The 27,351-nt window shown below is 40.6% G+C and overlaps 3 protein-coding genes across 4 annotated transcripts; 2 read left to right on the forward strand and 1 right to left on the reverse strand.

The window, feature by feature from the left end:
* Positions 1 to 56: 56 nt before the first annotated feature.
* myt1a (myelin transcription factor 1a) lies at positions 57 to 10,475 on the reverse strand. 2 transcript variants are annotated; one of them, XM_062459498.1, is made up of 23 exons: positions 10,349 to 10,475; positions 8,510 to 8,601; positions 8,255 to 8,309; positions 8,105 to 8,135; positions 7,910 to 7,975; positions 7,515 to 7,744; positions 6,320 to 7,360; positions 5,996 to 6,115; positions 5,763 to 5,853; positions 5,500 to 5,619; positions 5,056 to 5,270; positions 4,676 to 4,890; positions 4,274 to 4,495; positions 4,027 to 4,181; positions 3,847 to 3,909; positions 3,440 to 3,508; positions 2,890 to 2,952; positions 2,679 to 2,762; positions 2,341 to 2,565; positions 1,956 to 2,047; positions 1,665 to 1,768; positions 1,392 to 1,535; positions 57 to 1,305 (listed from the first exon to the last, which is right to left on the reverse strand). In XM_062459498.1, the coding sequence occupies exons 3-23, from the start codon at positions 8,307 to 8,309 to the stop codon at positions 1,162 to 1,164; spliced, it is 3,549 nt and encodes a 1,182-aa protein (XP_062315482.1). In that variant the 5' UTR covers positions 8,510 to 8,601; positions 10,349 to 10,475; the 3' UTR covers positions 57 to 1,161. The 2 variants fall into 2 exon arrangements, with proteins under 2 accessions (XP_062315482.1, XP_062315483.1); XM_062459499.1 differs by lacking the exon at positions 10,349 to 10,475 and having other exon boundaries at positions 6,320 to 7,357; positions 7,910 to 7,972; positions 8,510 to 8,597.
* Positions 10,476 to 18,930: 8,455 nt separating this feature from the next.
* On the forward strand, positions 18,931 to 23,731 carry LOC134019070 (protein-serine O-palmitoleoyltransferase porcupine-like). Its single transcript, XM_062459589.1, has 13 exons — positions 18,931 to 19,025; positions 19,685 to 19,842; positions 20,044 to 20,236; positions 20,417 to 20,460; positions 20,654 to 20,835; positions 21,230 to 21,360; positions 21,605 to 21,730; positions 21,857 to 21,957; positions 22,037 to 22,113; positions 22,237 to 22,300; positions 22,408 to 22,493; positions 22,623 to 22,733; positions 22,829 to 23,731. Exons 2-13 carry the CDS (start codon positions 19,707 to 19,709, stop codon positions 22,928 to 22,930), a joined length of 1,353 nt encoding a protein of 450 aa, XP_062315573.1. The 5' UTR covers positions 18,931 to 19,025; positions 19,685 to 19,706; the 3' UTR covers positions 22,931 to 23,731.
* A 143-nt stretch (positions 23,732 to 23,874) lies between these two features.
* Positions 23,875 to 27,172, forward strand: si:dkey-16n15.6 (organic solute transporter subunit alpha). The gene is made up of 7 exons (XM_062459602.1): positions 23,875 to 24,718; positions 25,043 to 25,194; positions 25,281 to 25,354; positions 25,480 to 25,635; positions 25,758 to 25,869; positions 25,986 to 26,238; positions 26,416 to 27,172. The coding sequence occupies exons 1-7, from the start codon at positions 24,652 to 24,654 to the stop codon at positions 26,862 to 26,864; spliced, it is 1,263 nt and encodes a 420-aa protein (XP_062315586.1). The 5' UTR covers positions 23,875 to 24,651; the 3' UTR covers positions 26,865 to 27,172.
* The last annotated feature ends 179 nt before the right edge of the window (positions 27,173 to 27,351 follow it).

Genomic DNA, 27,351 nt, shown 5'->3' on the forward strand with positions numbered 1-27,351 from the left:
GTGTCATCTACGAACATAATGCACATATGCTTTAGTAACTGAGGCCAGTACAGGCTACTCATAATACTACAATACATAAAACATAATACAGTGTTTAAACTGCTGCAAGGGTATCCTTTATTTCATCAGCAACATGTGGGTAAAGACTAATCCATACACGGCCATCATTAACACATAGACAATACAAAATAAATATACACCCATCTCCATTCACTTTGTTCTTCATCACCAAATAAATATTAAATACGTACATCACATTATTTTCAGTTCATGTGTCTCAAAATACTTTTATGGAAATAAAAAGAAATAATATTAACAAAAGCATAATCTTTTAAAAAATTATCAAAACTCGTCGGTTACAAAATATTTGCACTTAAAAAGATCCCAGTATTTCAAATAAATAATAAGATATATAAAAGAATTTATAGTTGATATTTTAAAATATTTCCTCTTTTTCAACAATGCTGAGGAAAAATCCCTCCTCTCAGTCGTTTAAAAACGTCTTCAGTAGCATTTTGTTTAGTAAAAAAAAATCAATAAATAGATGCAGAATAAATAAGCAAAACTAATACAACAGCATTAATAAATAATATATTAAACAGTCATTTCAGAGACTCAAATAGTTACACAACATGAAACTACAAACTAGTCCTGGAAGTGCAACAACTATGGTCATAAATACTATCAACATTACTCAATGGGATCGGGATACATACTCTACCTAAGAGAATCTGGTATGGTGTGGTTTATGGGCAATATACTGCATTCTACATCTGTTCTGTACCATTATAGTAGGGGGATGGTTAGGCCTATTTGAAATATATACTGTACCCATCAATATTTCCTTCACACCGACACAGATTTACTCCAGTTCAATCTCAGACACTTAAATATTCAATGGACACATCCATATTGATCCATACACAAGTCTGTCCTTTGATCCTCATAAACCAACATGCAAAAAGAGGGGGGGGACTTAAGACAGACAACATTTTTGCACCAAAGCAACAAAAAAATGATAATTATCAAACATATACTCCAAAAGCGCTTTAAAATAGGGATGAATATAGGTGGGATTGGTGTCCATATGGCACCCTGTCTTCTCATTCTCTGCTTTCAATGCTCTCTCATTTTCACATTCTTTTTTACTCTCTACTTAGATTAAACCTCGATGCCTTTCACAGCCTGGTTGATGGACTCCAAAAGAGCCCTGTTCTCTGGGTTTTGGTAGCAATCTTTGTTGGAGAACATATGAGTCAGGGTGTCCACATAAGTATCAAAGTTCTGCTCTGTGATTGGTTCCTGCTGTAAATAACACAAGAGAAAATTAGATAATGATGCACATTGAAAAACATGTGTGTGTCTGATTTCCATTCATGTGTGTAACTCACCATGTGTGGCAGGCGAATGTTAGATAGGCTGCGGATAAGAGCCTGGCTCAGGCCAGAAAGTTCCACAAACAAGGCTTCATTTCTCTCCTCAATCTGCTTGTTTTCCTCCTCCATACTCTTCAGGTTCTTCTCCATTGATGAAATCTAGAGCATAGCAACAGAAAACATTCAGCATTTTCTCAAGACCTGCCTATGTGGCCTGACTGTAAAACAGCTTTATTGGTATTTAAAGATGCCCTAAAGTGTAAGTTATTTCTGACGTGCCATACTGACCTGGGTGTGTAGGTTCATCATGTCTGCCTCCATCTCTGTGTTGGACTCACTCAGCTCACTAATCTCCTGGTTGAGCTGTTTGATATCTTCATCATTGTCCAGAACTGACAGGAAAAGCAATACAATTGTTTTGCAAATTGGCTGACCACAGAGAGGCTCCATTTTATAAACAGAGTTGTTATGGATAACAAACTTCTTTCAAAACTTTTACAATAACTTGGAATTTAAGCATAAGCGCTTGTGTCTAATATAACACATCTGTGAGGCGGAATGTGTTTTTCCCAAACTTACCATCACTGGCCCTGAATTTAGCTGTGATGTACTCGTCTCCCGGGAAACGGGTTCTTTTCTTATTAGCTGACGCTCTGGGACAACCTGAGAGACTGAGGTAGAAGAAGGAGAAAGGGAGGTCAGGCTAGTGATGTACAATCTAAATAGATTGTTACAAAACTTGCATGACGTATCACCATAATTATTGTAATACCAGCTCAATGCAATCATTTTAAAATGAAACTTTATAGACTAAAGTTGAAAAATATGGTGTGTAAAGAAAATAGTCTCGTATTGTTTTGTTATAGAGAACTACATCCACAGAATCATCAAACAGTGAAATGACTCTATAAATTGTACTGCTATTTCCTAGATTTGCAATTAAAAGAGATAGTGGGTGCCCAACCTGCGGTGTGTGAGGAAGCTTCCGTTGGCATGACCTGAGCCATCACACCCAGGAGTAGGGCAGGTGGGACCCTCTGTCTTAAAGGCCTTCCAGGAGAACGGCGAGCCATTCAGAAGCCCCTCCTTCTGGCGACGTGCTGCCAGGGGGCACCCATAGGCACTGCGGTGGGTGGCATACTTTCCACTGATGTGGCCCAGGCTGTCACAGCCGGGCACTGGGCATCTACTGAAGACGGTTATATGCATTAGTGACATGTCCTATCTGTTGTCAGGCCAATAGTACAAAAGACCAACAGTGTAAAGGGTGTTTTGAGCTAATGTTATCTCATTGATACCAACCTCAGTAGCTCAGAGTCCTCCTTGTCATCTTTGGTGGGTGTTAATTTCACCCCTCCCTTCTTGGCACGAGGGCATCCAGACAGACTGTCAGAGAGAAAGAAACTGAATATTACTGCTAGCTTAGCAACATAAATAGACAGATGACAGCAAAGAAAACATGTTTCAAATGGAATCTTGAACATAAAACAAACAAACAAAAAATCTTATCTACCTTCTATGGGAGGCATAATTCCCTGTTATGTGTCCTGATCCATCACAGCCTGGGGTGGGACATCTGAAGGACAGCAAAGACAGAGATTAGACTATTACATGACAGCATAGTTTTGCATGAGACTGCAGTCTGCCACTGCAAATCATAGCACAAGGCAGCACAGCTGAAATGACTGAACAACAGTATTCTGCTCTTAACCCCATTTCTCAACTCGACTTACTTTATATCCCTTATATGTAAATTGAAGATCTCTTAAGTGCCACTCTTTTGTTCTAAAAATAATTGACTTGTCTGAAAGCAAATCCTTTGCCCATCACATGAAAGATGGGTTTACAAAGAGATGTTTCGTCAATCTTTTCCATTCAGAACTGCAAGGGTCAAGAGTGTCAAGTTGGGGTTGTTTTTGGCCAGAATGAACAGAGCAGTATGTTGCCAGTAAATATTGTACCAGATCCATGAAATAAATTCAGAGACAGACAACATACAAAGTGGGTAAATAAGTTCAGTAAGTTTAGTTTAGAAGGAAAAAAGAACCTAAGCGCAGACATACTTTAGTTCAGCAGTGTGGGCAGCCATGAGGGTCCGAAGAGATTTATCAGCAAGAGGACAGCCTGACAGACTGGAGGATATGAAAACCAGAGACACATTTGGAGAGACAGAGAGAAAGAGACAGACAGGGAGGAAGGTTAAGATAAGATAGAGGAGAGCAAAGACAAAGAGGGAGAGGGATGTGTTGAGATCTTAGTTAAAGCAGAATAAAGGAAGGACTAAATTAGTACCCACCCCATAATAAGTATTGTTTCCAGGATTTATTTTAGTGTAGCGTTAGAGTGAACAGAAGTTAGTGACAATTATGTCGGCATTGAATCGTGTAATCCAGATTTGGTGATTAGTTTCCACGTGCATCACCAAAAACAAAAAGGTAGCAGGTCTAAAAGATTTGGTTTTCTGACTCACCTTCTGTGTGACGCATAGTTTCCAGTTATATGCCCACTGCCGTCACAACCTGGGGTAGGACAACTAGTGGAGGGAATTACATGCTGGATGAGAACTATAAATGTGTCTGTGCTCATGGACTGTTCTTGTTTTCTAGCTGTGGAATATGTTGGCACTGCGAGAATCTATGAGCAGACTTACAGTAGAACTTCTTTTTTGCAGTCCTTGGGCTGGAATTTGACCTTGAAGCTGGAAGTGGTGACTTCCCCTGGGTACTTCCTGTCTTCCATACCCTCTTGATTGAGTTCATCATCCTCAACGTCAGATGAGGTGTAAGAATGAGCCACGTATTCCGTCTAGAGATGAGTTAGTTATGCAGTTTAGTACAGATCACAGCTCAAACTTGACATTTTTCCAGTGTTTTCTGTTACAACTGACAAATGTTTACCTCATCTTGCTCCTCCTCCTTCTGGCCACTTGGCTTGGTAAAGTCCAGAGGTCCCTCCCACTCTGCCTGTGTGTGGCTCTGAGTGGAGGTCCTTCCTCCCAGATTCTGAGAGGAAGAGGAGGAGGAAGAAGACGGGTCTGGTGATTGCATCCCTTCCCTCTTGATAGGCTTCTTCATACTCAGGTCCAGTGTGCCGTTCTCATCCACTTCAATATCTGGATCCTGAGGAGCCATGAGAGACATGTTCTATTGTTTGTAATAGTACTATTTACATCAGGCTGTAAAACCTGTTTATACCAGCAGGATTGATCCAGTTCTAATATTTTCTAAAGGTGGCTTGAAATTCTGGTCCAGCACTAAATAACTATTAAGTAAAGATCAGTTCATAGTGATGGTTTGAACCTTTTCCGTGCTGTCTGGGTCTCCCTGCTTGGTGCTGAGGTTCTCCGGTCTCTCCCAGCAGCGTGTGGACAAGTTCAGAATGGCCGTGGCCGCCATGTGAGCTGCCTCAGCATCGTGGGTGTAATCGTACCCGCTGGAGGAAGAGGAGGAGCTGCTTTTGGCATACCCTCCGGACAGGCTGTGGCTCGGGGATGAAGCCTTGGGGAATGGTTTGGCTGTCGGAACGTGGCCCAGATTAATTTTCACTTTGATAATATCACAAGCATAGCCACATTATTCATGTCTGGAGATATTTTCACGGATTGCCTTATTTCTGTAATCACTGCTTACACAATAATTCTAAATCTTTAAACCATTCAAAACGTTTATAATGTTCTTACATTTGAAGGCTTTGGGTGAAGTATCGCTGGTGGGCATCTTTGGAACAAGCATAGGCTTGCCAAACACCTGGACGTCAAAGCTTGCATAGTCGAAGGACACCTTGGAGTACTTCTCCAGCTCTTTGGCCAGGTTGGCACGAGGCGTGGCGGGAACCATGTTGGGTCTGTAGCTGCCGTACTGAGGGATCTCCAGCTGCTTGACAAAACACATGGGCCTAGAGACAAACAAGTGGAAAAGAAAAACGTTGAGTAAATACTTGTTGTACAGAAAATTCTAAAACGATTCATTCTCAAGTAAAAAAGAAGCCAGAAAGGGGTGTATTATATGATAAGAGGAAAGAAGGAAAAGAGGACAGAGGAGAAAGGGGGGCGAGGAGAAGTAAGGATAGAAATGTAATAGATTAAAGGGTCAGGTTTAAAAGAGAAAAACAGGAGAGTGCTCACCTGAGCACTCTGTCTGAGTGGGGGCTTCCAGCAGGCTCACTGACTGAGGACTGAGGGTAAACTGGTTTTTCATGGCTCTTTGAGAGCTTCTCTGCTGCTGCAATGGGACAGCCCGACAAACTGGCAAGGAAAAGGTAGGAGGTATTGAAAAAAAGGGAACCCGCAACATTGATGAACACAAAACAAAGGAATACATTTTACAAATAGCTTGTGTTGCACCGCTTACTAGAAGTGTAGAGTTTTACTTTTTGGGCAGTGTGTACCTGCGATGTGTGTTGCGATTGCTGTTGACATGACCCTGGCCTGTGCACCCAGGAGTTGGACACTTCAGCACGTTCTCATGCATGGCCAGGACTGGACAGAAAGAGAGAGTGAGAGAGGGAGGGAGGGAGAGAGACTACATTATTCTCTACATATTACATTTTGATCAAAATGGGAGGTGTGTGGCTCTTTTTGCCTTTTGTCAGTCCTACATATGTTTTTATAAAGTACTCACTCTCAGGCGGGATCCTGTCTTTGTGAGGGCACCCAGAGAGACTGCGATGGTGAGGATACAGCCCAGTCACGTGGCCTGTCCCATCACACCCAGGGGTAGGGCATTTAACCTCCTTCTTATCTGTAAGAGTAAGGGGGGGTTCAGCTTATGAAGTTTGTTTTAGCTGGAACTCACATGATTAATGGCTTTGCAAAATACACAACAACAGTGAACAAACCACAGGTATTAAGGCTGATATTTACAAGGGTAGGTACGTAGAAGGAATACTATCACCATTGTTTTGTATACTTGTATTTAAAAAGGCAATTTAGTTTCCGGTCATACCTTTGCTATAGTGTCCTCCCCTGCGCACAGCTGAAGAAGCATCCAGACTGTGGACTGAAGCCCTGTCGCTTGGACTGTGGTAATGTTGGTACTCGGGGGACTCGTCCTCTTCATGAGGACCCCTGACCTGCTCTGCCTTCAGGGCGATAGCTTGCTCCAGAAGCCCTAGGTTCCCCCGCGTCATATCCCAGTTCTCAGAATCATCTGTCACTTCTGAGCCCTCTGAGAGACGGTCCTCTTCCTCCTCTTCTTCTTCCCCTTCGTCTGCCTCCTCCTCTTCCTCCTCGTACTCTTCCTCTGACTGGACCTCGATCACCAGTACAGTGGGGGAGGCTTTGTGAGAATCCTCTTCCCTCACTTCGCCTGCCTCCCTGTCCTCCCCCTCCTCTTCTAGCTCGTCCTCCTCTTCCTCATCTGTCAAGGAGGAAATCTTAACCTCGTCGTGTGTCTCCTCTACTTCTGGTTCTTTAGCAAGAGGGCTTGACATTGGATGCACATCGGGCTCCACATGGTCCTCTGTCACCTGCTCATCGCTCCCTTCCTCCTCTTCCTCCTCCTCTTCTTCTTCCTCTTCTGTTTCCCCTTTGTGCTCTTTGGCCAAATGTGTGTTGTAGTCCCCACTGGAGTATGGGTGATCAGAGTTCTCCTGGGTCACACACTGACTATCCTCTGCTTCCTCTCCCTCCTCTTCCTCCTCTACCCCTACCTCCTCAACTCCCTCCTTCTCCTCCTCAACCACCACCCTCTCTGATTCAGTGTTTACTTTCGACTGCTCTGTTGTCTTCTCCTCTTCTGCTGTCTTCTCCTTTTCTTTCACTACCTCTTCCTTCTCTACAATATCTTCTATCTCTGCTACAACCTTTACCCCTTCTTTGCGTTTGTCTACCTCTGTTTCAGTCTCTGTTTCTATATAAATCTGCTGCGGGGTTGTGGTGGCTTTTTCAGTGTCATCCTCTGGACTCAGGACTTCAGGTGTGGCAGCGGTGTTGGAAGCATTGTCTATGATGTCTGGTACCTCAGGTTCCACTGATGAGCAATCTGCTGAACAAAAGATTTCTACATTTAGACTCACTATGTACATTCAACTAGATTGTAAGGGACACTATACAGTATGATCTAATCATCAGAGCATATTATTTCCTGTTTTTGAAAGTCAAGTCTACAGCATTCTTTCAGCTATCTGTTATTTCCTTACCTTTTGTGGAATCTTGACGAGTTTTTTTGTTCTTGTCTTTTTCTTTGACCTCTTCAGACTCTGACTCCTCCCCTTCCTTTTGCTCGGCCTCACTGCTAGCATCACTGTCTGCATTGAAGCCTTCATCCATGGCCATTTTTAAAGGCTGGGCCCTCTTCTTGGGGGAAGGCTGATTCTCCTCTGCTTCTGCTTCCAATTTTCTCTTCTTAATAATTGGACATCCCAATACACTGTATGGGCAAGGGAAGGTGGTACTTCAATAGTCAATTGAGTATCTTTTGTCAATGACAGCACAGACTAAAAAGTACAGTTCACAAAACACTGTCCATTCCATGATTTAAAACATAAAAAACAACTTTGTAGAGAACCTTGTATTACTATTTATTATTACACACCTTCTGTGTCGAGAGTATCTTCCACTGACATGGCCTGAGCCATCACAACCAGGAGTGGGGCAGCTGCTTGAGGATACAAACATTAAGGAAACGTAAGTTCATTTGCTTTCCGTTAGATCTCTTTCTTTTTATTTATTTATCTGAATACATGAAATACGTTACTGCAAATATAACTGCAACATACAGTCCTCTCACCTCAAATCTTGTCCTACAACTTCCAAGGGAACTGGGCATAGAAATAAAGGTGAGAATGAGGTTCATTAGCCACATCCATAACATAATTCTTACTGTCACTGTGTGTGTGTGTGTGTGTGTGTATGTGTGTGCACGCGTGCATGTACTTACCTCGGATCCCTTTTGAGCGGGTCCGTGTACGTGTTTCTGATATGTCCTGACTCATCTGAAACCCAGAGTGAGGAGTTACAGTTCATCCATCCCTTTCATTTACTAAATTCTGAAACTGCTACTATATATAACAAAAGTGAGACCTTGCCAAGAACCACCAATACAAAATCATACATGTTATCATCTTATATTGGATGAGAGAGGGGATAATATGGAGAGGCGTTTATAACACAGGCACACATGCACACTTCTCACTTTGATTCGAAGGCTCCTCTTGGTCTCCCAGCTGCTGATTCTGTCTCCTCTTGTCCACTTCTGATTCAGCAGCTGCCCTCTGAACTCATTTTCTATTGGGCAAGACATACACAAAAGCGTTAAAGTAATGTTTTACACTTTTTTTTTACACAAGAAATACTCTATAAATTGTGTTTCAAAATAGAGCTAGTGAATTTAGTCACTTTTAAGTATAAATATCCCATGATATTATCAATAAATTTGTCTTCATTTAGTTTGACCCATCTGTTTAAGTACTTCTCTCTCACTTCATCGAAAGCAATTGCGTCATGAGGGCACCTGGTGCCTCAGTGCTCCCCAAACACAATGACTGTGGGTAAGATTCCCCTAGAGAAATATAGAGGAAAAATACTACAATACAGCTTACAATGCAGTAGCTTGTGTTTACAAAGCTAAACATTCTACTACCTAGTAATAGTATGAGTAGGCTATGATAACCAGCAATTGAAGTGAAACAAGTTCTGCTTTTAAAGACTGCATGTAAGCATTATTTCTATGTCTATGACAATACTCTGATATTCCTATTGGTAAAGTGCAGCTAAATTGGGCTTGAAACAGATTTAAAGAGTCAAATAAACGCATTGTAGGGTACCCACCGGCAGAAAAGTATGGAACACAAATTTGGCACACTTCCATTTTAGTGCTGCGACTTTAAGGAACTGCTTGTGCTTGGACATAAAAAGAAAATGCACAAAACTTGCTATACTGATACACTGGCACTTTATTCAAGTAAACGCAGTAGCCATACACTTAATTTTTAACCCGGTTGTAGTGCAGACGTTTTTCGTGTAATGTGTCCATCAATACTATATTAATAAGATTGTTTAATGCCACTTTAAGCACATAGCCTCAGGAGATAAGACAGATGAGGGTGAATGGGTTTTCGGAAATTTCATCCATTATGTCCCACCGACTTTCGAGCAGTGACTTGACACACAACCCCATGCAAGCGCAGTAAACCAGGCCTCAAAGAGCAAATCCACTCATTGAAACAATGTTATAGGCCGACTGCGTGTACAATTTTATATGGGGCTAACTTATACAATGAATAGATGTAATGGCAAAACATGAAAACAGAAAGACTAGGCCCGTAAGGTAAGACAATGCTCGTGATAAAACGGTAGGTTTCGGATAACTGAAGGCCTATTGTTTGAAAAACAAACCGATGTAGTGTCGCACAGCCATAATCAGGTGATTCCTTGGTGTTTGAATGGATGTGCGGAAGAAACAATATCTTACATTGAAAATATCCCAAAAATCGTCTACTACAAAGCCATACAGCCTAGCATAGCAGGATATCCACCTTTCAAACTTCTCAACAGCTGTATGTTATGGGTCCATTAGGCTATCAAATTTGAGTTGTATCCATGTAACCAATAAGAAGCATGCATAATTTCTGGTTTTCAGAAAGGAATTGTTATTTTATAAACCTAGCAGGTTATGCCTGAAACCAGACACTTTACTGCTACCGCACACTTCATACGCTTAATATAATGATCGTTGTGTATAAGCAAGACACATTCGGGCCTATAGGCCGGTTTACATGAATTACAAAAGTGCATAGATAAAATATATGATGCTGCATAGGCCTAATCATATTTATACATATTAATAAATCGTGACCGCTTCTTTAGGAATTAGGACACCGTCCATAATGGAACTCGAATGAAATGAAAGCTCGCCGAAACGCAACCTAAAGCCAAACAACGTAAATAGACTGCAAATGATTAAACAGCAGACCTACAACAGCACCTCGAGCAAATACACCATAAAGAAATGTCTCAGTAGCTTCAATCTCACGTAATATAGGCCTCTTGGTCCCTTTTGCAATAACTTCTACTCAGCGGTGAATAGTCTACGTCCACGATATTCTTGCATCTCCTTCATTGACTGTTACAGATATCCAACACAATCCGCATATGAGGGCTATTCGGACACCACTTATTTTCCCCAAATGAACATTGTAACAGTTTAAAAAGTAAACAGTATGTTCGGAATTCACTGTAATATATCGTTTGCCTTTGTCAGCCACAAATATTCCCTTACCTTTCGCTCATGGACCATTGTTCACCCCTCCCCCAATGCCGTGACATCACCAAAGCAAGCCTTACAACATAATAGGGGCAGGGCTTCGGCTAACCCATTCCTTGTAAATTGTTATTGTAGTCAACGACCAAAGCATTCAAAATTAAATTTTATTAGAAATAAAGTCAGTATCTAAGCATTGTGAGAGAGGGTTTTGACGAAACTATTTCAGCACCTGGGACAGCGTCACTCTTGCGCACGAATGTGAGTTTCAGTACCATGGACAGTAGCACTTCCTTTCTGGTGAAATTTGACCGGCAGGGTTGTGTTCTCCTGTCACAAAGATTATACATTCACATTAAGAAGAAGCCCATTTTAACTCACTGGAGAAATAGTTTTCTCTTTCGACCTGAATTGGGATTGGTTTGGTCTATCAGATGTTTCAAAGATTACAGTTTGGAAACAAGCAAAACCCGTTGACATTTATGTAAATAATGTTGTTTAAAAACGATTTAGCCTTCAGAGGATCTAGTTTTTCTTGCGCAATGATCAACTTTAACATGCGGTAATCCTCACAAAATATTAATATAATCCCGGGCCATTTTCAGACCAACCAATGTTACATACCCTATTCGGAGACCTTAAGGAACAGTGTTAAATACCCTATAAAATCAGTCAATGACCCCTTTGAGACACTTTTATATCATAAGCTATTATAAGCATATGAAAGACGTAAGAAAGGTCTTCTGAATGTTACATCTGAGTTTGATACGCTACTTTTACTTAGTGTACACTATTTTCATTTTAGACCTACCTTGGGGACCAAATAATAGGCTAGGTCTTCACTTGCAGACCTTGCAGACAAATGAATATTTAGATAACTCTGTCTACATGGTTTAGGCTACTTAGCCTACTTAGTCCACTGACTAAAAGCAAAAAAAGTTTGTCCCTCCAAGTGTGTTTGGAATAGAAGTTTTGTACATCTAAAGAGTCTCCACTCTTCTACGGTTAACAGCTGGGGTCTCTACAGTCACTTCTTGTATAGCGTGCAGATGGACAGCCCTGTAGCTCTTGAATACAATTAGCGCCGGGTGTGCTGTGACGAAGATGGGCTGTAGCCTATAAATATTACATGGTTGCGGGGTAGGCACTCTCGTCGCAGAAACAGATGGGCCAATCTGACAGACACCCCCACCCCACATGAACAGAACTTTTTTAATACGCCTGCAGTCTGACGTGGGCTAAACACTAATCCTCGAGGAGACAAAACTTTCCTTTGTCTAAAAACTGTCCGTTAAGGGTGTGAGTTCGGAAAAGTGTATTCTGTCAAACCTATGTTGTTTCTTTGTTTTGGTCTTTTTGTGTGTGTGTTATTAAATTATTAATTTTTCAAAAACAAAATGAAAACAAGTGGAATAAAAAAAAAACTCCAGAGATGTCACTTGATTTGAAGAGTAGTTTTTACCTTTGTATAGCTTAATGTTTACAACACTGCAGACATACAATTTAGTATAGTTATATTACCCAGTTCAAGACATTCGTTTTCGATGCAAATCATATGAAAGAACCCGTTTGCAAGCTATCATAAACCAAATTATGATAACATGGATCTTATAGCCTACATCACCTTCCATTACATTAATAACTCCACGTCCTAAACTATACAATCGTAGACACACATCTTCGTCAGATATGTAGGCTACAGTTGCTTTTAGACTAGTTTAGTTAATGTCTCTACAAATACAAAACAATAATAAATAAGACGTACATGTCAAAGTAAACGTTCTACAAGTGCGAGGTGCTCATGTTCAGCTCTTAACTGCAAAGAAAGAGTTGACAAAAGCAAGTTAACTCACCCAAAAAAGTTTTACACAGCTTCATGTTGGCTGTGATTTTTCGTTCACCACTCCGATTTAAAACGCTAGGAACTTTACTTCATACTGAAGAAAGTTTGAGAGAGAAACTTATTAGTTGGGGTACGGCTGCAGAGCAGCTGTGAAATTAAACCAATCAGGTGCAAGTAGCTTTGTCATTGTCCCCAAATCTAGCCAATGAGAGTGGCGTACACAGTCAGCTTTCCAAAACAATGCCCATTGAAAACGAACACAAAGGGGTCGGGGTATCCCCAGTGGTCACATGGCAAAATCCAACTTTTCCTTCTTTCTCTCATTTCATTGACTGGGACTCCTCAAGATCCTTGAGAATTGAACAGATAACCAATGAAAAGGTTAATTCTCCAGAAACCTATCAGCAGTTAACAGGCCAACATTGAAATCAAGATTCCTTCTAAATAATGAAACACAGATTTATTAAAAATGTCATTTATTTTTTAAACTTAGTTGCAAACTCAACTGATGTTATTTTATTTGACCCCACAGTATCTCACTTATGTAATGTAGCCCATTTGACAAAAATGGGCAAAACAAAAACCATGTCAAGGACTTTACATCTATAAATCTATATTTATAAATACAACATCTCCTCACTATTTTATTTTGCCATATTAATACAAATGATGTCCTCTCCTTTTTGCACATCTCAGTTTGCGTGGTGGCCTGTCTGTCTATCTGTCTCACACTCCCCTCCTCTCTGTCTGAGTGCTCTGAAACTTTGCAGAGCAGCATATGTCCTGACTTTGTACTTCTTCCCAGCCTAAGTCTGGAGACTGAGTGCCCCTGTACACCCCTATGACAGATGGTCCTGCAGATAATGATGACTGCGGCCCCCACCTCCTTTAGAGGGGGTTTCTGATTGTAGTCCAGGCATCTGCAGGCCTGGGGCTCTGGGAGCATGTGTGTCTATTGGGGGCTGTGTGTGTGTGCAGGGGGGAGGGGGGGTTTTCTGCCAAAGTTTTTATACTTCAATGACTATTTCACTTTTAGATATTATACATTGTGTATTTTCATATGCTAAACACACATAGCTTGTAAAAGACACACCAACTAAAATATAATTTGTATTACTATATAATAATGTGGATAATTATTTTTGTCTCAATAATTGTTATATTGAATGCAAAGTAAATGTATGTAGTAAGGTGGACTGTACTCAATAACATTTACTAATACAGTAATAATATCTGTTAGTTTTGTTTGCTTATGTATTTGCTTTTGTGCTGCCCATACATTTTTGAAACTACTGTAGATGGGAGCTGAGAGTGTGGGCTTGATGCCTGCTTGTGAAGTTTCATCGGATTGCACACACACACACACACACACACACACACACGCACGCGCGCGCACACACACACACACACACAATAAGCAGCCTCTTGTTCAATGGCCTGGAAATCATACTGCTAGCTCCGCCCCAAAAGTGTGAGTAGCCTTTGTTATTGCAATCAGACTCTGGCATGAATGTGAGCGTGCTGGCCATAAGTGTGTTTCTCTCTCTCTCTCTCTCTCTCTCTCTCTCTCTCTCTCTCTCTCTCTCTCTCTCTCTCTCTCTCTCTCTCTCTCTCTCTCTCTCTCTCTCTCTCTCTCTCTCTCTCTCTCTCTCTCTGTGTGTGTGTGTGTGCATGTGTCTTAGTGTGTGTGTTGGTGTGCATTTGTGTGAATAGTGAGAAAAAGGGTATTTGGCACAGCTGTCATTCGAGAGCAATATCCGTACTCTATTTCACATTTCTGTGAAAGGAACAACACTGCCATGCTACAAATTCATCATTTGTGATTTTCGCTCTGATTAATAAAAAAATGTCATACAAGTCAATTTCAAGGTTTTGGCACAGAAAGTCTCTAAAGCTTGACTTAAACAAAAGCTTCACTTATAAAATGCATGATTATGCCCATTATTCTTATCAGGATCCTTATTATTATGATGGTTATTTTTGTTACTAGTAGTAGTAGTTAATTAATTTGAATAATTGTGCATTAGTAAATATGGATATTACTAAACCAGTGCAGTTGTATATGATTACTCAGCGTTTTTCTTTGTCACAGAATTCTGTAGGTGCACAACAAACATCAGCCCCAAACCAATTGTCAGGACTATGGTTGACCTTAAACAGATTGTGGCCTCAATGACCTTTAATGACAAAAGATAGATCTAATATTCAGTTTGAAAATTTGAGGTTTATGATTCACACAAGAAAAATATTCACAAGAGACGATTATGTTAGCCTTGTTAAGTATAAGAGGAGAAGTTATTAAATTCTGCCAAATTAGCCCAGCAGATGTCCAAAAGTATAGGTTTACTTGCTTTGTGGGGGTGTGCCAGAAGAACTCTATTCAATAATCCCTAAACTTATCCACTTATTCACCCATCTCACTCACCCCTCCCTTTAAGACAATTTGCCATCTCCTTTAGACGTCCTTGCCACCTGCCCTTTTTTTTACCCTTCCCCCAACCCCCTCTCATCTCTATTCACACCTCCCCAATTAAGTGCACACATTTTCTGGACTCATGACAAGTTACCTTTCCAATGGCAATACCACTGTCAAATGCTATGAAATGCATGAAAAACATACATTTACCTTTGACTGTTCCACTACAATGCCTCATATTGGATTAGGTTTTACTCTGCCCCACCCACTAAAGTATCCATGGCATTCCAACTCAAAATTCATCTCCATGGCATTGGGCCAGTGGGCCAGCAGGCTGTCGTAGCTTGGTAACTAGGGGTGCTAAAACCCCTCCCCCACCCCTTTCACATCCAACCAACAGGCCTGACTTGGCATCTGTATGCAAATCATGTTAATGGTATATGGGTAATGTATGGAGGGTGAGGAAAATGAGTCCATACTTATGCACTAAGAGGTAAATTGGCTGATATTATGTGAGCAGCTGTCTGCCTTTTATTGGACTTAAGAGTGGAAAACATAGTTGACACTTTTAAAGAAATAAATGTTTTCTTATTTCATTATTAAGAAATTGTAATAGTCCTCATTTACATACATATGTATGTCTAGAGATAGAGTAGACATAATTGCCTTGCTTTGTTTTTGAGTAATATATTTTACCATGGTCTTGGTCAATTAATATGTTAAAGAATAAACTATTTATTTAAATATTTTTCTGAAGACCATATATTTACAATTGGGTCAAGTCTCTGACCAATGATGTAATCTGATACAAAATACTATCTTATTTTTTTTCTCCAAAATCCCTTCTGGCACAGTTTTTTCTCAAAGAAACCTTCAAGTTGGGCCTAAAATTAACACAATAGGAAGAAGAGAAATTGACACCATTCCAGAAGAACTTGGGGGCACTGGGCAGCACTTCCAGGTTGTGATCTGGTCGAGCAGAGAGAACCAGAATTGTCAATAGACAGACCTACTGGTCACTGTGTAACCTTTGACCCAATGGAGGTGCAGAGTACGAGAGGTCATACCCCCAGGGAGGCTTGTCTTTCTTCTTCTAGCATGAGCAGGTGTTGGAGCAGGGCTGACCTTTTCACAGAGAATCACTGGGATTCTTGCTTATTTACTGGATTTGAATTCATAACACGTGCCTTGCTCCCAAGGGTTGAGAAATGTTGGCAGGAATCCTGGCAACATTTTAAAACTCAGTCCCAACCACAACAACCCCATCTTTTTAACCATCACACTTTGCAAAGTTCTTACATATTCCATACAGTTAGGTCCATAAATATTTGGACATTGACACCATTTCCATCATTTTGGCTCTGTATACCACCACAATGGATTTACATTTACATTTTACATTTAGTCATTTAGCAGACGCTCTTATCCAGAGCGACTTACAGTAAGTACAGGGACATTCCCCCGAGGCAAGTAGGGTGAAGTGCCTTGCCCAAGGACACAACGTCAGTTGGCATGGCCGGGAATCGAACTGGCAACCTTTGGATTACTATCACGATTCCATCACCGCTCAGCCACCTGACTTTGAAATGAAACAATCAAGATGTGCTTTAAGTGCAGACTTTCAGCTTTAATTTCAGGGTATTTACATCCAAATCAGGTGAACGGTGTAGGAATTACAATACATTTTATATGTGGCCCCCCCCCTTTTTAAGGGACCAAAAGTAATTGGACAATTGGCTGCTCAGCTGTTCCATGGCCAGGTGTATGTTATTCCCTCATGGGAGTTCGTTATTTCATTGACAAGGAGCAGATAAAAGGTCTAGAGTTCATTTCAAGTATGGTATTTGTGTTTGGAATCTGTTGCTGTCATCTCTCAATATGAAGTCCAAAGAGCTGTCACCATCAGTGAAGCAAGCCATCGTTAGGCTGAAAAATCAAAACAAACCTATCAGAGATAGCAAAAACATTAGGTGTGGCTCAATCAACTGTTTGGTACATTCTTAAAAAGAAAGAACGCACTGGTGAGCTCAGCAACACCAAAAGACGCGGAAGACCACGGAAAACAACTGTGGTGAATGACAGAAGAATTCTTTCCCTGGTGAAGAAAAACCCCTTCACAACAGTTGGCCAGATCAAGAACACTCTCCAGGAGGTAGGCGTATCTGTGTCAAAGTCAAAAATTAAGAGAAGACTTCACCAGAGTAAATACAGAGGGTTCACCACAAGATGTAAACCATTGGTGAGTCTCAAAAACAGGAAGACCAGATTAGAGTTTGCCAAAAAACATCTAAAAGAGCCTGTACAGTTCTGGAACAACATCCTATGGACAGATGAGACCAAGATCAACTTGTACCAGAATGATGGGAAGAGAAGAGTATGCAGAAGGGAAGGAACTGCTCATGATCCAAAGCATACCACCTCATCAGTGAAGCATGGTGGAGGTAGTGTTATGGCGTGGGCATGTATGGCTGCCAATGGAACTGGTTCCCTTGTATTTATCGATGATGTGACTGCTGACAAAAGCAGTAGGATGAATTCTGAAGTGTTTCTGGCAATATTATCTGCTCAGATTCAGCCAAATGCTTCAGAACTCATAGGACGGCGCTTCACAGTGCAGATGGACAATGACCCGAAGCATACTGCGAAAGCAACCAAAGAGTTTTTTAAGGCAAAGAAGTGGAATGTTCTGCAATGGCCAAGTCAATCACCTGACCTAAATCCAATTGAGCATGCATTTCACTTGCTAAAGACAAAACTGAAGGGAAAATGCCCCAAGAACAAGCAGGAACTGAAGACAGTTGCAGTAGAGGCCTGGCAGAGCATCACCAGGGACGAAACCCAGCGTCTGGTGATGTCTATGGGTTCCAGACTTCAGGCTGTCATTGACTGCAAAGGATTTGCAACCAAGTATTAAAAGTGACAATTAGATTTATGATTATGTTAGTTTGTCCAATTATTTTTGGTCCCTTAAAAAGGGGGGGGCACATATAAAATGTGTTGTAATTCCTACACCGTTCACCTGATTTGGATGTAAATACCCTGAAATTAAAGCTGAAAGTCTGCACTTAAAGCACATCTTGATTGTTTCATTTCAAATCCATTGTGGTGGTATACAGAGCCAAAATGATGAAAATTGTGTCAATGTCTAAATATTTATGGACCTAACTGTATGTCACATGAATGTATGCTACAGCATTGGACTCTACAAGGGTCCCTCATCCCCTCATCACCAGTCTTTTTAAGGACAGATAAGAGGTGATATCACAAGGCCTTAAGGCCTATAAGGTTTTCTGCACAGAACAAACAAGCATCTACAGGGTAGATATTCAGGCGAGACCACCCGCAGGTGAACTCATTAAGAGGCCTATAAAAACCTTCTGCTTGCACAGCAAGTCCTCTCACCACTCCACCACCACAATAACAACAACGACCAACTGCACTAAAAAGAGAAACCTCCACAATGGGAGCTTCTAATTAGCAGAGCACTGCTCAGTCACATTGACATATGCTCATGGTGTAAGAGAGGAAGAGAGGTGGAAGAAAGGACTGAAACATAGATGGAAGGAGGAGGTTTGGACATGGGCACTGAGTGACCTTATAAATGGCTTGAGGGTCATAAAAATATAGAGACAAAGAAAGGGGAAACCTAGTCACAGGGGTTGGAATGAGGAGTTCCCATACTAGAAGGTGATTGTGACAGCTTGCCATTTCAGGGGTACAGTTCAGGACTGAAATGTTACTGGTAAGACAGGAAAGTATAGGTTCCAGTTACATTTGATTGATTACTTATGTTTCCTATTATGAAATCTTATAGGTTAAGATATAGGTTAAGAAATGACCTGAACAGTGACAGCAGGGTAACATGTTTTCTCTGACAGCTTCACTACCATAACATAAAAATTACAAAAATGATATACGTTTTATATAATTGCTTTGTCTTTCAAGTGGCATTACACTTGAAAGTGCAAAAAAAATATCAAAATATATAAATAGCTTCAAATAGCTTCATTAAAAGTAAGGATATTGCAAGATAATGTATGATGAAAGTTGTTTTCTAATCATAATTTTACTTAAGAACAATTTGACGCCGCCTAGTGGAGGACAAAATAATAATTCTGGTCACACTTGAAAAGAATGTGAACGCTAGAATTTCACCAGGCTGCCTGCAGCATCTTTCACACACTTTTCAGGTGAAATAACCAACTACTATGCTACAGTAGCTACCTCTACCTTAGTAAAACAAAGTATCTGATGTCTTGGTTCGTGCTGTGCTATGTGTGGTTTACGCTAGCTAAAGTTAGCTAACTTGCAAGTTAAGTAACTAGTAGCTATATGGGAACCGACAACCAAAGTTTTTTTATTGAGTTCAGAGCTAGCTACAGTAGTGCTACAACAAGTTAGCACTACCCACCATACAAATAGCTACCCGTATATGTATACAGAAGAGAAAGTTAGCCTTACAACACGTAGGCTATTAAGCTAGCTAGTAGTTTAATCAAGTTCATAGAACTGAAGAAGCTGTACCAACACGGTTGAGCAGACGCCCGCTAGTGTATGAACTAGGCTCAGTTAAAGTTGGATACTTATAACTATAGCTAAGCTAGCTACAACGCTAGCTTGACCAAGTGAAGTGGTGAAGATGAAGTTTCCACTGGCCAGTAATAATACGTTGTGGTGCTCAACTTCCACAACGTTAAATACTATTGGGCAGATTAAATACAATTCCTGTGGATGGGCTAGATCACTAAGATTGGAGAGCTGCCTGGACTATTGCCAAGCATTTGTACCACAGATTTACCTATTACGAGTGGTCTGTATGCAACCAAAGTTTTCGCATTTCCTCTTACAGGCAGTGCAGCCAGGTTGACATCATGGTGTCCTTCAGCAGATGGGAATTCTTCCTAGAACTGGCAGAAAGCTGTGTTATACCCACTGTACAGCAAGGAGTGGAACAGGTCGGACTTCTCTTACTCATCTGTCTACTATGCCGACTTCTTTGTAGGCTAGGTGAGTGGACATCTAGGCTTACATTTTTATTGTTTTAATAAACAATTTAGCTTTGACGTGTGATATATGAACATGCATTAGTATAGATGGGTATTCAATCTGCTGTAAATCAAGGCCTTTGTGCCACAGTGTTATGTATATTTAATTGAATAACAATAAAACTAGTACTAATGCTTACAACATGTTCCCTGCAATCTGTAGACTTGCCCTCACCTGTAAAACACCTGGGATCAGTGGTAGGAGGGCTGTATGCCCTGCATCTGTTCTTTGATCAAAACATGCTGTGGGTGTTACTGCTCTGTGTGCTATGCTACCTCATCCTGTTCCTGAACCGTCACTCAAGCAGCCGAGGCATCTTCCTGTCCAGCTCTATCCTCATCTACCTACTCATGGGGTAATGACGCATTGTGTTTGCTCACAAGTAGCAAAAGCAGAGCTAAGGCACTGTGTCCCAGTGCTATAAAGTGTGTCTTACCCCCCTCAGATTGTGATTGCCAGTATGCCACATAAACAGTTGATCATATAATCTCTTAGAATAGGCTTGTAACCATTTTTTGTGATCTGTTTTTTTTAGAGAACTTCATTTGATTGACACAATAACCTGGCACAAATTGAGAGGTAACAATTCAACAGAGATTTGGTCAATTGGGTCTTCTTGGCCTACATTTTCATTCAATCAAATATTTCATAGTAAACTTACTCTGGTAAAGTTTCATCAGGTGCATTGCCTAATCAGTTTCCAATGAGCAGGATTAGACCCTTGGTCTAATCAACTTCCAAGCAACTTCCCAAGGTTATCTGTCCTCCCTAGGCTCCCAGATGGTAGTGGCCATGAAGGCCATTTCTCTAGCATTTGACCTGGACAGAGGTGTGGTGTCCTCTCTGCCCTCACTTGGAGAGTTCATGGGTTACATTCTCTTTGTGGGAACTGTCATCTTCGGGCCCTGGATCAGCTACTCCAGCTACAAGGAAGCCATTGAGAGTCGGAAGCTGGTAGGTAAAATGCCACTGGTTTACCAAAGAGAATATATTTCAAAGTTTGCTATAAGTGTTAACTCTGTTTAGGGAGAGTGTGGTTACATAGGAACTGCTATATAGTTACACATCATAATCCCCCATAACAAGGGAAACTTGGTATGGGAAAGGGTGAGCTATCAAGTGGTTAGTGGATGTAAATGTTGAACCTTCCACTGCACTTTTGTAAAATTAATTTACCCATTACACCCCTCCCCCATAATGTGCCTTTTTACACTTTTTTTAACACTTTTGTAATAACTTATACCACTTAAGACCATTTAATTGCATATCAATTTCTTGTAATGATATAGTAGTTAATTCTCATTGTAAAGTTTTACCTTTAAGTGTGGTTGATTTCTGAACCCTTTAGAGTTGGTCCTGGTTCCAGAAGTTCTCTCTCAGCTGGCTGAAGTGTCAAGTCTGCCTGGTTATCTCCAACTGCATTGCCCCTTACCTTTTCCCTTACTTCATTCCTATTCATGGTAGCAGATCATTGCGCAAGTAAGTACAACGTTAACTGAGGAATTTGCTATCTTCTCTATTAGTGCTGTGTTATAATGAGGATACACAACAGCATTGTTAAGATCATCAGTGTTTTCTCCTGTCTCTGTGCTTCTGAGAGGTACATAAGAAAGGTACAGTTACTATTTTAATGTCTTCAGACAGCACGTGGTCTTGGGTAGATTTACTAAGATTACTTTTGTATCATTAAACTACTGTGTGTTGGATGTTACCTTCTGTGCAGGTGGATGAGTGCATATGAGAATGCAGTATCATTCCACTTCAGTAACTACTTTGTAGGCCACCTCAGTGAAAGTACCACTGTGCTTGCTGGGGCAGGCTTCACTGAAGAAAAAGACAATATCAAATGGTGAGTTTTGTGGTCAGTCTATTGTAGGTTAAAACAACTCTTTAATTAAGTGTGTGTTTTTGTGACTACAGGTATAGGTAGTGGTTTAGTGAGTGTAGCTTGGCTTTCACATCGTTTTGTCTTTAGGGATCTGAAAGTGACCAAGCCTAGCAATGTGGAGCTGCCTCGGTCCATGGTATTGGTTGTGACCTCCTGGAACATTCCCATGTCTTGTTGGCTCAACACATGTAAGTGTCAATCAACAATCATGTTATTAAAAACACAACTGAATAAGCGCTTGCATATAAATCTTTTAAACTTTTTCAGATGTTTTCAAGAGTTCCTTAAAACTTGGCACTTTTTCTGCAATTCTGGTGACCTACACAGCAAGTGCCTTACTACATGTGAGTATGAATCTCTGTTTGTTGATTTAATAAATTAAATGAATAAAATGTACATTTAGTGATGCAACGTATGAGCTATATAAGTCAGGTTCTTTGACTTCATTTTCACCTTGTTTCCTAAAGGGCCTCAGCTTCCATCTTGGGGCTGTCCTACTGTCTCTCGGCTTCATCACCTACGTAGAACACGGTACTGATGACTCCACATTATCATATTCATTCTGCTGGACAAACTTGAGGATGATATTTGAGTATTCAAACTTTGTTGGTTGTAATTTATGCCATCCTTCTTATCAGTTATGAGGAAGAGGCTGGCGGCCATATTTAATGCCTGTATCCTGTCCAAGCACTGCACCACTGAGTGTCATCATCAGCACAAAAAGGTACACGTGTAATGTGCTTTTTATGTCTACATTAAATTGCTTTATACTGATAATTGTAGTTTAAATGAACCATCTGTAGCTTTTAATTCAGTTTAATGACTGCCTTATTTGTATCCCTCTGTCCAATAGGAGCTGTGGGTGCATGGGATCAACCTAACTTTCAGTGTCCTTGCCATCTTTCATCTTACCTACCTGGGTTCTCTGTTTGATGCTGATGTGGATGACTTGGCAGCCGAGGAGGTAAGACCCACCCTTTAACTAGTTGGCTGCACCTCTAACACTGAAGTTGATGGATTGTTGCCATGATGTCTTTCTTGTGTTATCTCCATCTGTAGGGTTATGTTGCCAATCACACCATTCAGAAATGGTCGGAGCTGAGCTGGGCGAGCCATTGGGTGGTGTTTGCTTGCTGGGTCTTCTACCGGCTCATCCAGTGATTTCAGAGTACTGTCTGGATTAACCATAACATGATTTAGTCAACTGGAAAAGAATATACAGTGGGCTGGTATAAAACACGTAATAAAATGTCTCCTTTCGGTTTATTAGAATGGAACTGATAGTCTTCCACTGAAATTGTATTATTATATTTCTGGAGGGATATGGAAGGAGTTGTTTTATAACCGGACTTGTATGCTAAAGCCAGAACCACTAAGAGTATAAAATATGGGACTTGACTATGTTCTACCTGAAATAGTCTGAGAAAAGGAGATTGTCTGACCAAGCTGCAGTTGCCTCTTTGGTCTACTTTCTGACTACATGATTGCTATCAGTTCCATGAGAACCTTCCTGCTGTAGCCTCATTTTAATACCAAAAAGCGAGTTCCTGTACATCTCAAACTTCACTTGTGTCACCATGTGTAATAACCATGTTGCTGGACTATTCTGGTCCCATATGATGAAATGGCATAAACAAACTAGTCTGGGGTTGGCTATCAATTCAACCCTATTGAGGTCATAGGATTTCAGGATTTGAGAATATACTTTCCATCCCAAATGGGTTTGAGACTAAGACCAACCACCATATCCCACAGCATCATTTGGGAGTGGCCTGGTCTGGTAAGAGTACTGTTGATGTTAGTACTAGTAGCAAATTTTAAAGATAAAGGTCTGCTGGTTCATTGTAGTGGTGCTCACAATATTCTTACATGTAACATTATATGTTCCCATACATGTTTGAAATGACAAAACAAGTTTTCAGTTGTTACTATGTTGTTTTCTATTAAAGATAATTTACTTTTTTTCTGTTTGTAAATTTTATGATTTTTGTTGGGGTAGCTCATATGTTGTATTGACAGAGAATACCCTATACTGCTATTGGAAAGGCTAGAGTCTGGCAAAAAGGGGTTGCTTGGCTTGGACAGACATTGGTGGTGAGCCTGGATTTGTAGTTATGGGAGGAGAGGGGATTGAGCAGAGGAGTAAGTACAGATGGGAAGCTTGGCTTGGATTGGCCAGGCTAGGAGGGGATGGGAAAGGAAAGAAGGGATGACAATTGACTAGAGCTTAATTCTCCCATATAACTATCTTTTTGTTATATGTTTTTCTTTCACAGTTTTTCTGGTCTGCTCTTTGTGTATTTGTTTTGTTTTTGGTTTAAGCCAGGAGGGACAGTGTACTATCCACATAATTATGTCGATGATACACACAATTGTTGTGATAATGATGTGGATGTCTATGTGATATGATATGAAAATTCTGTATCTTTTGATTGCCTCAAGCCTTTCCCCATTATTACCCATATCCAAGAGTGGACTTGGATCATCACCTGTTAACATACCTGTGTTTAGTCAATCATTAATGACCACAATCGTACCACAAGGTACCATTCAGACAACAGGACGCCATCTCATTGCGGAACTAACAAGACAACCACCATGATCTGTTTTCTTGTTATAGTTTTGTTTGATTTGATTTTGAAAGATATGACATGATAAGACATGATCTGTTTTCTTGTTCTAGGTTTGTTTGATTTGATTTTGAAATATATGCTATCTTTATATATCTATTGAATGAGTAGTACTGTAATGATTATGAACCAAATAGATTTGGATGTTGTAACAATGTGGAATTAACACTTCTGCCAGTTTCACTCACCGATGAATTTTTACGAGTCAATTCAGTACGAGTGTCATCGATTAAAGACCTGTTCTAAGTAATAATGGGGAGAGGAGGCAACTGCAGCTGGATTGGAGCAGAGATCCCTCTGTCATCTGAATTCTTCAGTGGTAAGAACTTTGTGAAGTTGTTGTGAAGACAATTGTATTAGTATTACCCACTATAGAATATACTCATTCCTACTAATAACTACATTTACATTTAGTCATTTTAGCAGACACTCTTATCCAGAGCGACGTACATTAAGTACAGGGACATTTTCCCCGAGGCAACTAGGGTGAAGTGCCTTGCCCAAGGACACAACGTAATTTTGCATGTCCGGGAATCTGAACCGGCAACCTTCTGATTACTAGCCTGAGTCCCTAACCGCTCAGCCACCTGACTCCCTAGTTACACTAGCAGTATAATCTAGGTTGTTGTCTATTTTTCCTCAGTGATCCGGAATGAGCTGTGGCTTTTCCTCATCCCTGCTGTGCTGACTGTGATCTTACTGGCCCTGTTTCTGGAGGAGGTGGGCTTCTTCCTGCGCCATGTGCCTTCCTCCAAACGCCAACGCCTTTATCTGTGGATACTGGGCATGTATCCGGTAATTCTGTTTCTCATTTAGATTACCTCTGGAATCAATACTATGTATATATATCTGCCATAGAAGATATTTGATATTTCTTTTAGGCCTTTGGTATATCCTCCATCATCGCGCTGTATGTTCCCCGGTCCTCCTCATTGTGTAATTTCATTGCATCTCTGTGAGTTTTTCAGAGTTTTTCATTTTTTATATCAGTATAATATAAATGAAAGCTAATTATATTAAAACACTGATTTCAAAACTATGCAACCTAACTTACACAGCATTATGTCTTTTATTGAAAAGCTACCACTCGATCACCTTGCTAAAGTTCATGGAGCTCATCACAAACTTCTTTGGAGGGAAAACACACATGCTTGAGATCTTGGCTGGAGAACAGGTTTCCCCAGACCCTTTCCCTTGTTGCTGCTGCTGTTGTCTACCTATGATTGCAATAAACAGGCATGTATTCACATGGTTTTGATGATTCCCTTCCATGCATATTGTGATATCAATAACTAAAGATGCATGATATAAACCTCTCAGCCCTAACAACATAACTTTACTATGCGCCCCTCTTGTAGGACAAGTTTGGGATGGATGATGGCTGCAGTGCTCCAGTTGTCTGTGGTCAGAACCATCCTGTTTTTTGTCACTCTTGTCCTCTGGACAGATGAGCAGTATGACTATGGAGATGTAAGTAACACTAAAAAGAACCACTTTGCAGTTGGAATTTGAAGCAATATTTTGCTAGTGTATAAAATTGCTTCCATGATTCTAATATGATATCAATTTGTTTCTATTTATTCCAGGTGGATTCAGTCAATCTTAATCTTTACGTGAATGGTATCATAGGGTTTTCTACATTTTTGTCTTTCTACGGCTATCTGCTGTTTTACAAGGCCACCAAAAAGACGTTGCATGGTTATGGTCTGAGGGCCAAGTTTGTCTGCATTATAGTGGTATTGGTGTTATGTGGCCTGCAGAGTGGAATCCTCGAGACTGTGGGGGCTCTGGAAGTCCTGCCTTGCACTCCTCCATTCTCTGTTCTTATGAGGTCCCAGTGTGAGTAAGAATTTAAATAAAAAAATCTGGGTCTTAATTGGATTGTTATTTATACTGTTATCATGCCACTGCCAACATAGACTAAGTAAACTTTTTGAGGACTTTCTTCCACAGTAACATACATTTCAGCATGGATGTTTGTATGATATATTTATAATTTTTCTGTAACTCTCTCAGTAATCTACCACTATGCAGTGGTTGTGGAGATGTTCTGCATTGGCCTTTTTGCCCGCCACACATTCCGTAAAGTGGAGCCCAGTCCAGAGGAAGGCATTGGGCTTGAAGAAAGGCCTGACAGAGGCCTGCTGCTGGAGAAAGAAGTTCAAACAGAAGATGGGGCATTGCTTGGTGTCATCACACCACCAGAGGACTCCTGGCCTCACTGGTCCTCTGGCGGAGCCTCCAATCAAGGATATAACAGTGACAGTGAAGACAGCCTCTGCAGGATAGAACATGCTCCTCTGGATCGCTTCTCTTTCCCCCTTCAACCTAGAAGTCAAGACTTGGCTCTGTCAGAGAGGTTTAATCCCAAGGTCTTTGAGGAAAACAAAACTTTAAATCTGGCCAAAGTGACAGTGACGGCGGATGTCAACTATGATGCATCTAAAGATGTCACTGTTGTATAAACATGTTGTTCAAGAATAAATGTCATAGACATCTGGATATTGTAGTTCTCTAGGGAAAGTGTCTCAAGGTGAAACTACATTGTAAGCCATTCATGCACACCAAGAAGAACCATGTTGTTCTAACACTCATGTCCTACTGAAGACATAGTTAAGCACACTTTGCTTGGGGCTATAGGGTTTTGGCCTCACTAAATATGTAAATTGAAAACAGCTATTTAACTTGCTATCATGCCAGGGAAGCTATTTCCCTTGCGTCTGGGATATTGTTGTTTAATAATAGTGTAATAGCTGTTTTATGAACAATAAATGCTGACTGTTGAAGTTCTGTCATTTTTAACTAGTTTTTTGATGACTGAGTTCTATTCTAGACTTTTCTCCGAAGTTAAAATGTCGTTGAAAGACGTGAGCAAAGGTATTTGTATGGGATGATGACGTATATTGTGGAGCGTTTAGTAAGCACACCGTTAACATTGTCTCTAGCGCCCCA

The sequence above is a fragment of the Osmerus eperlanus genome, chromosome 4, assembly GCF_963692335.1.
Source record: "Osmerus eperlanus chromosome 4, fOsmEpe2.1, whole genome shotgun sequence".
In the NCBI taxonomy this organism is placed as follows: domain Eukaryota; kingdom Metazoa; phylum Chordata; class Actinopteri; order Osmeriformes; family Osmeridae; genus Osmerus; species Osmerus eperlanus.